Source organism: Chrysemys picta, chromosome 5, assembly GCF_011386835.1.
Source record: "Chrysemys picta bellii isolate R12L10 chromosome 5, ASM1138683v2, whole genome shotgun sequence".
NCBI lineage: Eukaryota > Metazoa > Chordata > Testudines > Emydidae > Chrysemys > Chrysemys picta.
In genome coordinates this window covers 62,914,019-62,928,684 of record NC_088795.1, presented here as the reverse complement: position 1 = coordinate 62,928,684, position 14,666 = coordinate 62,914,019, and the positions used below count along the sequence as shown (strand labels likewise).

General features: G+C 39.2%; 1 protein-coding gene across 2 annotated transcripts in view; it reads right to left on the bottom strand.

Annotated features, from left to right (window-relative positions):
• Positions 1 to 14,666, bottom strand: part of GUCY1B1 (guanylate cyclase 1 soluble subunit beta 1) — a 55,550-nt gene that overhangs the window by 11,577 nt on the left and 29,307 nt on the right. For both annotated transcript variants that reach the window (XM_005299332.5, XM_005299331.5), the window contains 4 exons: positions 6,101 to 6,331; positions 4,684 to 4,800; positions 2,968 to 3,101; positions 1,845 to 2,042 (listed from right to left, as the gene is read on the bottom strand). In XM_005299332.5, coding sequence (XP_005299389.1) covers positions 1,845 to 2,042; positions 2,968 to 3,101; positions 4,684 to 4,800; positions 6,101 to 6,331 — 680 coding nt within the window. The remainder of the gene's footprint in view (positions 1 to 1,844; positions 2,043 to 2,967; positions 3,102 to 4,683; positions 4,801 to 6,100; positions 6,332 to 14,666) is intronic.

Genomic DNA, 14,666 nt, shown 5'->3' with positions numbered 1-14,666 from the left:
CACTAACCACAATGGAACACTGTGTGAGGATGGGGGGTTGCCCATATAGATCGGATCATAGGATCCGAGCCAAGTTTGGGTCAGGGAGATTTTAAAAGCCTCACAAACTCAAATTGCATAACCCTCCAAAAAACAAACCATAGCAAAACAAAGAACTGTATTGATACTGTAGACAGGAAACAATCCCTGGCATGAAGAACATTTTGAAGTTTTTAACGGATTCCACAATATACTGGAAATTTTAAACTTTTATTTAAAAAATGGTGATCTTATACTGATGTGCTGCAGCCCCTGCTAACCAAATCTTGTAAAAAAATGTCTCCAGCTAAAGAAGAGAAGCAGCAAAGGTAGGAACATACCACTCTCACACGCTATTCACCTCAGTGAGGTGTGAAATTCAAAGCCTAATTGAGACAATTTAAATGCTAACATTTTAAAAGAGATACATGTTTTCTTTGTTTTAAAAAAAAAAGACTCAAATTGCATGCAAAAATGGTTCGGACAAAGTTAAAAATTAGAAATGCAAAAGCTACACTTCTAACAGCAGAAGTTGTGCATTACACAAACACAGCATTTTCAATCCCTAGTTTCCTATTTTAATGTGCACCTTGAAACTATTATTGCTATGTATGTCTTTAATCTAATATTGTATACAGATGCCAAAAACATAGAATTTGCAACATGGCTCAATGAATACTGTCACCGGAATCTTAACTTTTAGATTTTCTGATTTTTTGTGCAACCTTTCTGTTGCATTAAATATAGTTATGGACTATTTTCTGGCATGTGTTAGAGCAATAATTGATGCTGCCTTTCCTATTAGGTGCCAAACAGGTTACTGTACACTGATGTTAAAAGTGTTTCTACTAGTCAAACAAACATAAATAAAAAGTAGGGTTTTTTAAGCTTCCTTCGTTTTTCAGTTCCTCAACTCATCATTTCCTTGCCACTCATTTACAGTGACAGCCACCACTCTACAGGATAAGCAATAGGACAACAGTCTTGATGGCAGGACATTGTCAACATCCCTATTAGGTACTGACAGACCTGGAGAAACTTTGCTACTACAACACTGGTGAGTATTTTTCAAATAGGACATTTGACTACTAGTCAAATCCTGCTTGTCTCAGAGCCAGTTAATTTACCAGTAACTAGTCTTCTCTCTGAGTCCTGTCTAGAGATCATTATGTAATAGTAATAATTTGCATGTTCAATGTATTGTGCAGTAGTTCTACTCTCACAAGGCATAGAAAAGCCAATTCATAGCATCATACCATAGCAGGACTTTAAATAGTCTTTTATTTTTGGCTGCCTATAGACTGTAATACAGTTTTCAAATAAGAAAATCAAATTCCTTGTAGTCTGATTGTGTTTTCTGTCATTTTCAAATTTAAATTTTCATAATTAAATGTTACATATGGTAGATCAAGAATTACTTAATATTTTATTATTTCTCTCAATGTTATTTCAAATGGCCTGACCCCTATGAATTATCTTCTTTATTTACAGGGCACACCGTAAATTATAGAGTGATTTCTGCATCATTGGCACTTTGTCACTAGCTCTGCCTAACACATCCTCAGTAAGATGTTTTTCTAGAACACTGCTCTCTTAGGTCATTCTAAAGCTATGGGGACTGTTGGTTCACTTTAGTTTTTAGCTCTTTACAGCAAAGAAGGGAAGGAGTCCTTCAGTTTTCTATGCATGTGGTATTCTATATTGTAGCTAATGTTTGAGAACCTTCAGACTATACAACATTATAAAGACAAAAAAGTTTGTGCTTTCTTGGCTCCACAATTACCAACCGTTTTTGTTCCAGTTTAAAACTGGGAATTAATTCTTACGTGTCTGTCTTTTTCTTCTCATCTTCCAGTGCTCTTAGTGTGTGCTGAAGTCTGTCTGTGAGGATCTCCAGTTCTTGAGTCAGCTTGTATTCCTCTCTGAACTGCTCTCCCAAAAGGACTAGATCACGGGTAGCATCATGCAATGGAATGTCACTCAGATATAACCCTCTTCTAGTTAAATCATCCAAGTTCATCACACTGTTATATAGAGAAATGTATTTCATTATAAAATGAAATGCACATTAAAGTAAACTCGTCTAAGGAATCCTTTAAAATATTGATTAGTAGCAGGGATTGGGGTTAAATGGGTAAATAGTGAGGTAATACTTTTAATTAAACGATTGGGAGTACGGTAAAACAAGTAGCTTCCATCAACTATCTTGTAATTGTACGCATTAATGCATGTCTTTATTGTACAGGTGCATACAGAGCCCTGAGTGATGCATTTTATAAATGTCTAAAATAACCCCCCCCACACACAAATAATAGCAATGCTATTATAATCTACTGGTCAGTGTGTGTTACCAGTCTCCCACCTGTGCCTGCTCCACAAAGGATATGAATGTGTTATCTCACTGCTACAAGACTGATCCTTTAGCAAAACTATAAAGGTTTATGCTTTTAGCGCTGAAGGTCCTCAGTTCAATCCCTCGTCACAATCAAGATGACAGTTGTCATGCTATGACGTGAGTCCATTACATAATTTATTTTCCAAATTAATTTTCCAGCTGATTCTTAAATAACACTGCATCTCACTGTGAAAATTGCATTGAAACTACTATTCGAGCATGTTGCCAGATGAGAAAGTGATTCCTAGTTCTTAGGGTTATGAAATTCATAAACCAAATGTCATGACTTATTAAAAACCTCTCAGTTAATGAGGTGTTCTGCTTAGAAAAAGGTGGGATAATATGTCCCAATGTTTGTAATGAATGATTTTATGAATGCACCACATTCTGTTCTCTACATGCAACTCCTTTATATCGCTGGCCTTTCACCACTATAACTTAGAACAGAATCTGGTCCAGTGAGGTTCCGTAATCATACACGCATTTAGAGACACTCTTGCAATTTGGTGGCTATTCCACATTGTCAAATAGAGTACTTTTATTGCTTAAAGTACCTTGGAGAACAAAGAAACAGAATACTGTCTGCTTCAGGTAAGTAGATCATTTGACCTTTGAGGCGTAAGCAGCTGATTTCTGTGCCAGTTAGTTCATCTTCACACTCCAACTTTTCTACATCCAACAATCCTTCCTTGTAATGAAAAAGTGATAATAATTAAATAACAATAATGATTCCTGTGTTACTTCACCAGGCACATGTGCATGTGCACATGCAAACAGACACACGTAAACCTTCACTAGAGGAAAGATCAGGATGTCTGGAATCTATACATGAAGCATAGGCTACACTGAAGACCAAATGAACTGGTTTCTTGAACATGCCAAACTATAGTATTTTTAACTTTTCTAAGGTATCCTATCTCCATTACGTTAGTGTCTTTCTTTGCCTACACAACCACTACTTCCCAGTTTCTTCTGATTTCTTCAAAACAGTTTGATATTTAGCTTGCGCTGACTTTCTTTTGTCTGCATTATGTTTTTGTTAATTGCCTCATGTTGACACTGAGACTGCGTGCATGCACTTTGCTGGTTTTGTCCTCCTTTTCCTCTGTTAGATGTCATTTCTCAAACTGAGGGTCTGATCCTGTCAGTGCATATGCAAGACATCTCCTTCAGCCTTCTGGGATATTACTTTGAGTAAATAAGCAAGTTACCTGGTGTAGCAGTTGCTACTTCATGTGCTGCACTCATTTACATGAGTTTGCCTGGGTCTCTTGCCCGTCTATAGAAGAGGAAGTGGGAACATGTTGCAGTTGAAGAGTGTGTGTGTGTGGAAGGGCCCAAGCAGTGATATGCTACATGCTGGACTCCCAAACTATTATGTAGTTGCTTTTCCCCCAAAACCAGGAGCAACTGCTGTTATGCAGGTTTCAGAGTGGTAGCTGTGTTAGTCTGTATCAGCAAAAACAATGAGGAGTCCTTGTGGCACCTTAGAGACTAACAAATTTATTTAGGCATAAGCATTTCAAACAGTAGACTGACAAAAACAGACTCCAGTGTGAAACTTCAGAACTAGAATTAATTTGCAAACTGGACACCATCAAATTAGGCCTGAATAAAGACTGGGAGTGGTTGGATCATTACAAAACCTAAACCTAATTTCCCCCATACTAATTTTCCCCTACTGTTACTAACACCTTCTTGTCTACTGTTTGAAATGCGCCACTCTCATTACCACTGCAAAAGTTATTTTTCCTCCCTTGGTATTCTACTGTTAATTGAATTGTCTCGTTAGACTGACCTCACACTTGGTAAGGCAACTCCCATCTTTTCATGTATTCATACCTGCTCCTGTATTTTCCACTTCATGCATCTGATGAAGTGGGTTCTAGCCCACGAAAGCTTATGCCCAAATAAATTTGTTAGTCTCTAAGGTGCCACTGTATAACAACAACTCCTTGTTGTTTTTGTTGTTATACAGTAACTCCTAGTGGAAGGCTGCAGTTCTGTAATGTCATTTATTGTACAGGATCGTTGTTTGTAAAGAAGGCATCATAGATGCAAAAGTATGCACCTCCCTGTATCTGCATCTATAGCCCACCCTAATAACCACATATGAATTCATGCATCTGGCTTTTTCTTGGCCCAAGACACAGAATGGGTTCAGGGCTTACTACTGTGCAAAAGATTTTTGCTGAGAGCCTCTGAGTTATCTCTTATCTTTGTAAAATGTACTTACTTATTCAAAAGCCAGATGAACGTTATTTGGTTACCTTGCTCCTCAATACAAAGACAGTGTTGATATGTGAGAGGATCCCATGGAAGCTAATATCAATATGAGGCCGAACCAAGGAAAAAACTGACAATAGATTGCAGTTTCCTGGCTGAAGCTAAAACATAAACAAGACAAACAGAAGCTCATTTTCGAAGGAAATAAAGGATTTTTCTACAACCAGAAAATATTCACATGGTGATTGTATTTCTTTCACTTCAGATACAATGCAAGGTGGAAGAGAATAGAGACATAGAGAATGCAGATGTACATTCTTTATATAAAATATGAGACTAAACTATGGTTTTCAAGTCATGGCTGTGGTACCAATGTATTTTAAAGTGCAATTCTACTCTGGAAAGTGACTCTGCAAAAATAGCACTGCACCATATCGTGTTTGGGGTCTCTCAACATTCCTTCACTTTACAAGTAAAAAGCTGTTTTTTCTAACTGCCCTCCCTACAAACTCACCTTAGGGTCTAAAAGTCAAGTTGTGTTCTCTCACCTATTATCTCCTGTAATAAAGATTCTGCTGGCCATATTCAGTAGGTTACTAGTTACATGTGTTCAGTAAACCACCTTGAACTCATCTGAAAAGCCACTGCCCTCTCTTCTTTCCAATTCCTCCTCAAGAGCCATTTCTAGGAAATCACCAAATCACAATGGTGAGGTAAAAGGTCAGTAAAATTAACTATATTGTAAAAATATTTAAATGATTCAGAACCAGCAAGATATGCACAGTGCCTATGTCACTGCATGATCTAATTAACACTATCCTCATTAGACCTCTCCCCCTTCCCTTAGATTGTTTACTACACTCCCTAGCTCCATCTTGTCTTAAATTAGATTGTCCATTTTTCAGGGAAGGGACCACATTATCCTATGAGTTTACACAGTACATAGTATAACAGGGCTCCCAATCCTAAGTAAGAACAACTGTGTTCAGTGGGGTTTCATAGGCATATACTGAGGTCAGAAATCGGCCCTTAAAAATTGGTAATTAGAACTTAGTTAACATTGATGTTGCTGATGTAAAAGAACATTCAGCACCCAATCATACTGCAGCGATGTTAGCTCTACAATGTTAATAAGCCTGAAAAATAATAAAATATTTTTTGTTGTCAAAGTAAGACCCCCCTGAATACATGGAGGCCAGAGGTGTTCCAGAAGAAGGTGCTATTTTTACATAGTCCATTTTCAAAGTACAACTGCATTTTAAGGTGAGAATTAAACACTGCACTGTAATGTAGAGAGACAATTGCAAATCTATTTAATGTCTTCACAATTAACCCTTGCAGAATATATCGTATAACAATATACCATAAATAAATAAGAAATTATAACAGCACTTGAGTGTTGTTATTAAAATAATATCTAAAACACTTGTTGCAGTTGTTCACATAAGACAATAGTCTGACCTGCGGAAGGACTCTGTATATAGCATTGCCACACTGCGTTACCACCAGATCTCTGTCAAATATTATATGGAAAGGAAAAGCCTTGCAGAAAGTGTAAGGACTGATGCGGGACTCTTGGGTCCCGTTCTCTTCAAATCTGTCAAGGTCTTCATAAAAGTCCTCTTCCTTAGACTCTTTCTCTTCAATTAAAAATTGAGTGTGGTCACACTCTTCATTTCTCTGTTGAATAACCTGGACAAAAGAAGAGAGAGACTACATGTAGCAATAACCTCTATCACATGTTAAAAATTGGAATTCTATTGCAAAGACAAGAACACATTTAGAGAAAATAGATACATAAATATCAAAATAATGAGTTCCAGTTCTTGCAAAAATACAGTATTCCCATAGAAATCTCCAGTTTTAAAAAGTCTCTACAAATCAAGGGAGGAAAAGCATTTCTTTATTCAAGCACAGTTGCTCTTGGCACTAATTGAAGACCATACAAATATGAACTGTAAATTCTAAATTAAATGGATATGTTTACACCATCTCCAGATCCTGGAAATATGGAGCTACATTCAGCTTTGGATTATGCTTGGGTCTGCTGGTATAGCCCAGAACACAGGACCTCTTGTGAGGGAAAGTGCCCCTGGAAGCTTTTGCATTGCCCAAGCCACCTGCATCTTTATTTCTATGGGGAGCCTGCACCTGGTCAATGGATCCCCAAAAGTAGGCAGTGCTGGCTGGGGAGAGACCAGGGCACGGCTAGTCTAAGGATGGGCTCATGCAGCACTTGGCTTCAGGGGACTTCATTCCTGGGGCTCTTATATAGTATGAAACTGCCATACCCTGGTGAACTTCCAAGAAAAAGCAGCAATGCAACCAGCCACCTACCCTCCCCGAGGGTGAAATAATTCCTTCTTGTTGGAGCAGCCCCTGCTAGCTCAAGGAGGGGCAATTAGCACCTACTTGCACCAGTGAAGGTGGATCAAGTCTATGATGTCTGCAGAACATAAATACAATAGTAAATAACTGGCTTATAACAAAGAAATAATTCCTCATTACTCCTCACTTTGTAGAAATAAACTAAAGAAAAGCACAAGGCTATTCCCATTTGTAACTCAATATCTGTTACTAAAGAATGAGGCTTTAGCAAACCAAAGTATACACAAGTGTGAGTGTTTAACAAACTATACACTGTTTTCTTTTTTAACAAATTGTTATGATGTGTTAGAATGTGTTTATTGATGCAGACACAGAAGTGAAATGAGGACAGACAGATGCATGGAATTAAGCGGCCGGCCACAACTTTTATTAAGCTATAACATAGGGAAGGGGCGCTTCCTGCCCATCTTCCATACTCTTTAATACTAGATATTTAACTGGTTCCAGTGCAGAAGTTACAGGGCTCCTTACCATACAACCCATAACAGAGGGTAGCTCTCCCTAGCTTACCCTCGGGACTCAGCTCTCTCTGAGTCCTAGTATTCTCTCCCCACTGAGGGCCACAGAAGGTGCAGCAGGGTGGGGACTTCAGCTCGGGAAAGCCACAAGGTCTCACCCTATCCCATGAACGCTAGGCCCATTGCCAAGTCTTTTACCTCTGGGAACTGTACATTCTCCTAACTGCACTGGAAATGTGGCCACATTTTGCAACGAATAAATAACTCCTTCCCAGGTAGGTACTATGTGCATTCCTATTTAACCCACTGTGGCTTGAAGGTGCGGCAGGGAAGGCAAAAAAAACCCCAACCAAACAAAAAAAAATCCTTCCCTGGTCCTCTACCAATTGGCCCATGGGAGAAAAATTCCTTCATGACCCCCAAACAGGTGACTGGCTATACTAGAGGTCTGCAACCTCTGGCACTTGGCTCGCCAGAGTAAGCACCCTGGCGGGCCGGGCCAATTTGTTTACCTGCCGCGTCCACAGGTTTGGCTGATCGCGGCTCCCACTGGCCGCGGTTCGCTGCTCCGGGCCAATGGGGGTGGCGGGAAGCCACGACCAGCATATCCCTCGGCCCGCGCCGCTTCCCGCCGCCCCGATTGTCCTGGAGCAGCTAACCGCGGCCAGTGGGAGCTGCAATCAGCCGCACGTGTCAGGTAAACAAACTGGCCTGGCCCGCCAGGGTGCTTACCCTGGCGAGCCAAGTGCCAGAGGTTGCCGACCCCTGGGCTATACCCACAGCATCTGTCAGGCTGGATTCCCATTCCTAGTTCTGGTGAATTGAGTTCGACTGCTGGAACTGAGTTAAAAGAGGTTCCACATGGCTTCCACACTGTGTTAAATCCTGGGAGATGGGGAATGCTGTCCAATCAGCACCTCTCTCCGACACCTCTCTTTGCCCAATCAGCTGGCCTAGAGACTCCTGGGGTGAGAAGCACATACTGTCCCTTAGTGAGTGTCTCCCTCCTCTTTTGCTGGGACTGTCCCCCTTCACTGCCAAGCCCATCAAGCTCCCCACCCGTTGCAGCAGCGGAGTGGCATTTTTCACACATCCAGATTTGTCCATTGATTATTAAGACTAGTCTTTAACTTTTGCATGTCTGCTCAGAGCTGGGCAAATATCTGGTGTGTTACTGATCACAACAAAGGAAAAAAATAAGGCAATCTTCTATCTGTTTCAATGGGCATGACTGTGTGCAAACTAAGGACCCTGAATTTGCAATCATTACTCATGAAAGCAATAAGGGTTACAGGATCAGGCCCTATAGTTAAAACTAAAAGCATCTTCTCCAAACCACAGCTGTTAATGTGTAATGTTTAAAAACCAGCATCATTTCATATGTTCTATTGGTTTAATCTCATATTAATATCTTGAACATATCATTTTATTTTACTCTAACAATCCTACTCAAAGTTCCTTGAAATAATGAAATTAATAGGGCTAATTTTGTTTACTAGGAAAGCCATATAGCATGGTATAATTAAAGTTGATGCATAATGAAATATCATCATTTATCAAGTGTGGACAAATTTATCTCTTACCAAACCTAATCAGATATAATGGGTGGAACACAATAAGTCTAGTTAGGCAGTATTGTTTAGCAGCAACATATTGGAACATATTAGGCTCAATTCTGTCCTCACTTCAGGCCTAATCCAAGGTTTATTGACATCATTGAGACTTTCCGTAGACTTCAGTGAACTTTGTTTCAGGCCCTGATACCCTGAGGAATCCTATAGATTTCAATGGGGTGTAAATCAGGGCAGAGAAGGCATTCCTATTCAGGTGTTCAGAAAATCCAGTTAACCATCCAAAAACATGGATTCAAGAATGTCTTGAATATCCTTTTTTTTAAATTCCAGACCAAAAGACTCACAAAAGACAAGATCAAAACACAGAGGTGGGGAGATATATGCTAGAGTTGTTCTAAAACGTTTCCAAAAAATATATTGGCACAAATTATTATGCACAAAGAAATGTCATCACTAAAATATGTGGATATTAAGAGGTCTTTTTCCATCTGTGAATGGTCATAACTCATGTGTTAGCAGTAATATGCACACAGGGAGGGATGTTACCAAAATTTGGTTCCCATTTTTGCGAGGGGAAACAATATAACAATACTTTGTGCTTCTATGGCATCGGGAGGTCGGGATCTCAAAATGCTTTACAGACATCAAATAATTAAGCTCCAACATATCTTTGAAAGCACTGATATAATTACAGTCTTCATTTTACACAGAGGAAAGCTGAGTGTCACAGTGACTGAGTGTGGCAGTCCTTTGGACTCCCAGTCTTGTGCATTAAACACAGGCCCATCCTTCCTCTTTGCAGTCCAGTAAAATATGCTATTAACTCCCTTTGTCTATCTCCTTGGTTTCCTAAAGCCTGATGCTGTTCTCTATGTGCATTATCAAAGTGGAACTCCAGCTCCACAGTGGAAGGTGTTGTAGTGAGTAGTCGCAGTTGGAGAGCCAAGAGTATATATGTGGGGTCGGAAATTACTTGTGGACACATGAAGGAAAAAAAAAATCTGTGGGTTTGTCCACGCACCAGTGTGGCTTAGACCTGTACTTCTTGTGAATACAAAGCTTTAGTGACCCCCATCCCTTCATCTTCCAAGAGACCATTACCCTATATCTGAGAGAATGAATGAGGCTGTAGTCATACTGTAGTTAGATAATACTGGTGGTTCTGAAAGGAAGGGATGATCTCTCTCTCTGTCGCCAATAAAATGTTTTGTTTTGTTTTTTGTCAATAGGGACAACTGGGTCTCTAGAATTTAACAGATAAACCTCTTCCAAAATCCCTGGATATATCACCATTATTAAACTAGGCCTTCCAGATTATCATTTCCATCAGTGACTATTGTGGGATTAAAGACCAGAGTTTGGATCTCACTTCTAAGAAATCTCATTCACCACAACTGGAAAAAATTGTATAGCTTGGATTAAAAGCTTTTCTATTTGAAAAAAAATAGTTTTAGAAATTATTTTAAAAATCTCATATTCTAAGGAAATTTCCATGTCAAACATTATATCTTCCAACTCCATTAATATCACCTGATAGGTTTCAGAGTAACAGCCGTGTTAGTCTGTATCCGCAAAAAGAACAGGAGTACTTGTGGTCTTGATAGTACTGTACTTGATAGTCTCTCTAGTTCTCTGCTGTCACGCTGAACCTCTTTACAAGTTCTCATCTTTTCTTATTGATAACAAGAAAACCACAGAAAACTAATCAACCAATAAAGGTTAGGGTTCCACATAAAAAACCAACCATAAAATACTAGCAATTGGCAATCTATTTTTAGCTTTTCACACTAAACATCTCAATGAAGCAATTTCACCATCCACCCCAGTCTCTGCATCAGCATAGGAATTAAAGAGTGTTGGTGAGAGCAAATGCTAATTTCCAAAGTCCTATCATATAGAAGGAGGTGCCAGAACTACTATATATCTCATATATCACAAACCTTCTAGCCAGGGTGAGATGTGACCCTACACAGACACAGCAAGCTTTCACAGTTTGATAAAGGCAGCCTGCTATTGTATGTGAGTGCTGTGCTACTCTCCTAACCTTTACAGAATGCAAATATATCAACAGCAGCACAAAGATGTAGTCAGAAACACAATGCAGAATACAGGCTTTGATGTGAGCACTTAACAGGCAGCACCGTGAAAGGCAACTGCAACTCTTCTAATAATTCCAATACAGAAAACATGTATGGAAAGAGGGAACAACTCCATCATTGAATACATAAGAAATGTGAGAAATAAACAAGGTAATTAAATGCCTGAGCCAAAGCCCACTGAAGTCACCAAGAGTCTTTCCTCTAATTTCAATGCACTCTGGACCACATTCTAGATGAGAGTGTATTCAGCTGCCTGTTAAAACTGGTAACCGGGTTAGGTATTATGAAACCCTCCTATAGAATTTAATAGAAAATTATATCCTTTGTGTTGATTTTAAACCATGCTAAAGAATTTAATGAAATATTATATTACCACAACAGAATTCTATAGGATGATACAAAACACATAGAAGGGATCATATTCTCTGTTAAATTGTACAAGTATTTATAGTAATTTCTATACAACCCTATTGATTTCATACCAGTTAAATTCTATTAACCTTTTCTGCGTGTACCATGACCTCTTACATGTGTGCCTGTTTAAAATTAAATTTCTGGGTATTTAAACATTCATGTAAATTCTCCATTCAGTTTCACCCAGGTAAATTTAGGCAAAACAAACTGGGCCAAATCTTCTTTCCAAAGAAGATGCTGTCTAAACTTGGTAAATGAAAGAGCAGCATCAGCAGTGACAAAACCAGGAGTCAAGTTTAATTCTTCTTGTTTCCCTGTGTGGTCTTAATTGGTGAGTGACATCAACCTGACATGTATAAGAGCTCAATCACTATGGTAACTGCAATTAAAATCAAAACAAATCACTCTTCAGGTTTCAAAGAAAATATCTAGCTGGTTCTCCCTCCTGAGCTTTGCAACAAAATGTATCTTCAGAATATGTCCCTGCTTAGCTAAATGAAAAGTCACATTCAAGTTTCCACTTATACTGGGCAGATTTTCACCGTTGAGCTTTACTTGATAACTATAAGTTCTCTTTTCAATGGATCAGTGAGGGTATTGCTGTCATTTTCCCATTCTGTCACCCCTTATGCTGTATAGGCTTTTCCCTATAGACTTCAGTTAGATTTTTTCTTGAGTAAGGACTGTATAAGAATTCAATAGGGGCTTCATTATTGGGCCTGATGTTTCTGGCGTTCTCAAGTATTTGCCATTCATTTGCAAGGACAAGACTGAAACCCAAAGTCTGTTTAGCCCAGCAGATGAAGGGTTTGCCTTATATTTCAATAGTATTACATTCATGCTTAAACAAATCTGTTGGTTGAAAGAATAAAAGATAATGCATAGTATTCAGTCTGTTTTTCCATGAGATTTTCCATGCAGAGAGTTCTGCTTATATCAGAAGGCTATTGCTTATCCAGATCACACACACATTAACAGTTTCTATGAGCTCCATAGCAAATTTTAGGTGATCTTCAATATAAATGTTTTTGTTTAACTAAGTGATTAGATTCTGTCTGGTTGTTTACTTTGTCCAGAGTTCTGTGTTTTCTGAGGGTCCACAGCTTTGGAATTTGAGGAAAATCCATCCTTCACCACAGATAGTGATTGAGAATCTAAGCTTTCATTTATTTAAAAAAAGATTCAAGATTCTAAGCCTTCTGGTTGCAAAGAAAATCTAAGACCTCCCCTCCCTGTCTGTCCAATCACATAAGAGACCCATCTTATTCTGCAGAGATTTGTGAACATTGTGGCCAATGCAGCTCTTCCTTGGGGAGTAGTCTCAGTCAAGGAATATGATAGGAGTCATGGGCTGCATTGTTTAGTGCTGTTTGAAGGATTTGGGGCATCGCTTTGGGAGCGGGATATTATTCCTGCATGGAGGTCTTTCTAAAGTGGCAGTTTAAACAGGTGTATATGTACTTATTACTAAGGACACTTCTGAAAATGCTCCTTAGTTCACTGCTATGACTATCTGGTTGTGAAATGAACTGCAGACTCTGTCCCTAAATTCCTGTTGTTGCTAAAGGTTATGTAATGAAAAATGCACTACAGTACCGTAACAGTTACTGGGACTGCAGACATTGGTTCATGATCTTCTGATGATGGAAGATGATCAGACACCCATGTGGATGGTTTTAGATCTATTAGTTGCCTTAAATACCACTGACTACCATGTTTTGTAGACAACCCAGTGAACTGGAGTAGTTTCAATCCTTTCATTCTGAAAAGTCAGAGGGTTACACTGGGCTCTCTCTTCCATCACCTTTCCTGTTCCATGTGTAATTGAGACATTTAGTAGTCAGGCCCTGGTGCCATGAGTATGCAGATGGAGCTCAACTCTACGCCCGCATTTCATAGAAGCAGGACAAGGAAGGCTGGGGTTTTTCTTAGTTAGCTGTCTGTGACTCATTTTGGACAACACTGAATTTTCCTTTTGTATGTGGATTATTATACAGTGACTATGCATTTGTCACCTCAAGATTGAATTACTGTAATATGCACAGTGTGGGCAGAATGTAAATACTTATTTGCTTAGCAATGCATCTTGCAGTGAACACATTACACCTGTGCCACATTATTTGCATTGGCTTCTTATCTGTACTTACTTACTTACTACAGAGATGGGAGGGGTTCTCCTGTCACTGTAGTTAACCCACCTCTCTGAGAGATGACAGCTAGATCAACGGAAGAATCCTTCCATCGACCTACCGCTGTTTCCACCAGGAGGTAGGTCAGTTTAATTACATCGCTCAGGGGTGTAGACTTTCCATATCCCTGAGTAACATGGCTGAGTTTACCTAACTTCTTCATGTAGAACTGGCCTAAGTCTCATCATCAAAGTCAATAGGACTTAGGCGTCTAAGCGTCTAAATCATTTTTAAAATTGAGACCAGCTCCTAAGTCACTTTGGCACTTCTGAAACTTTTACCCCTGTCCATTCAAAGACAGGAAGTAAAAGAACTTGCCTCCTTTCTCATAGGCTGCTTAGAGTATGACACCAAATTTGGTGAAGTGACATAATCTAGAACATGTATAAAAATGCCTCAGGTAAAGTGCATGTGCTCAGAGAACATGAACTAGGCAAAAAGAAAATAAATGAAAATGGAAAAATAATACGGAACATAATCTTTGTACCCCTTTTCTCTTTCTTTGGATTACTGGATGTTGTTCTGAGCCATTAGCCATCTAGACTATATGCAAATTAACACTGAGCTGATCAGCACCAGGATGATGTATTTCCAGGGAAAACGTGAATGGTGTTCGTGAGTCAGTAGGTGGCACTCCTGAGTCGGTACTGAATCAATGTTCCAATGTGGTAATAAAGGGCTGCCTGCTGTTATAGTTGCAATCTTTCACATAAGGAAGATTAAAAAAAAGAAAGAGAGAAAGGTCTTGAACACTTATTGCCATTAAAGATTCCATGGCACTTTGTGAAAGGATAGGTGTGTTTCCTCTGGTATCCTGGCCAAATGGCAAGCTGGATTTACATTCTACCAATGCAAACTTTACATTCTACCAATGCAAAATTATCTCTGCCGTTTCAACTGGACAA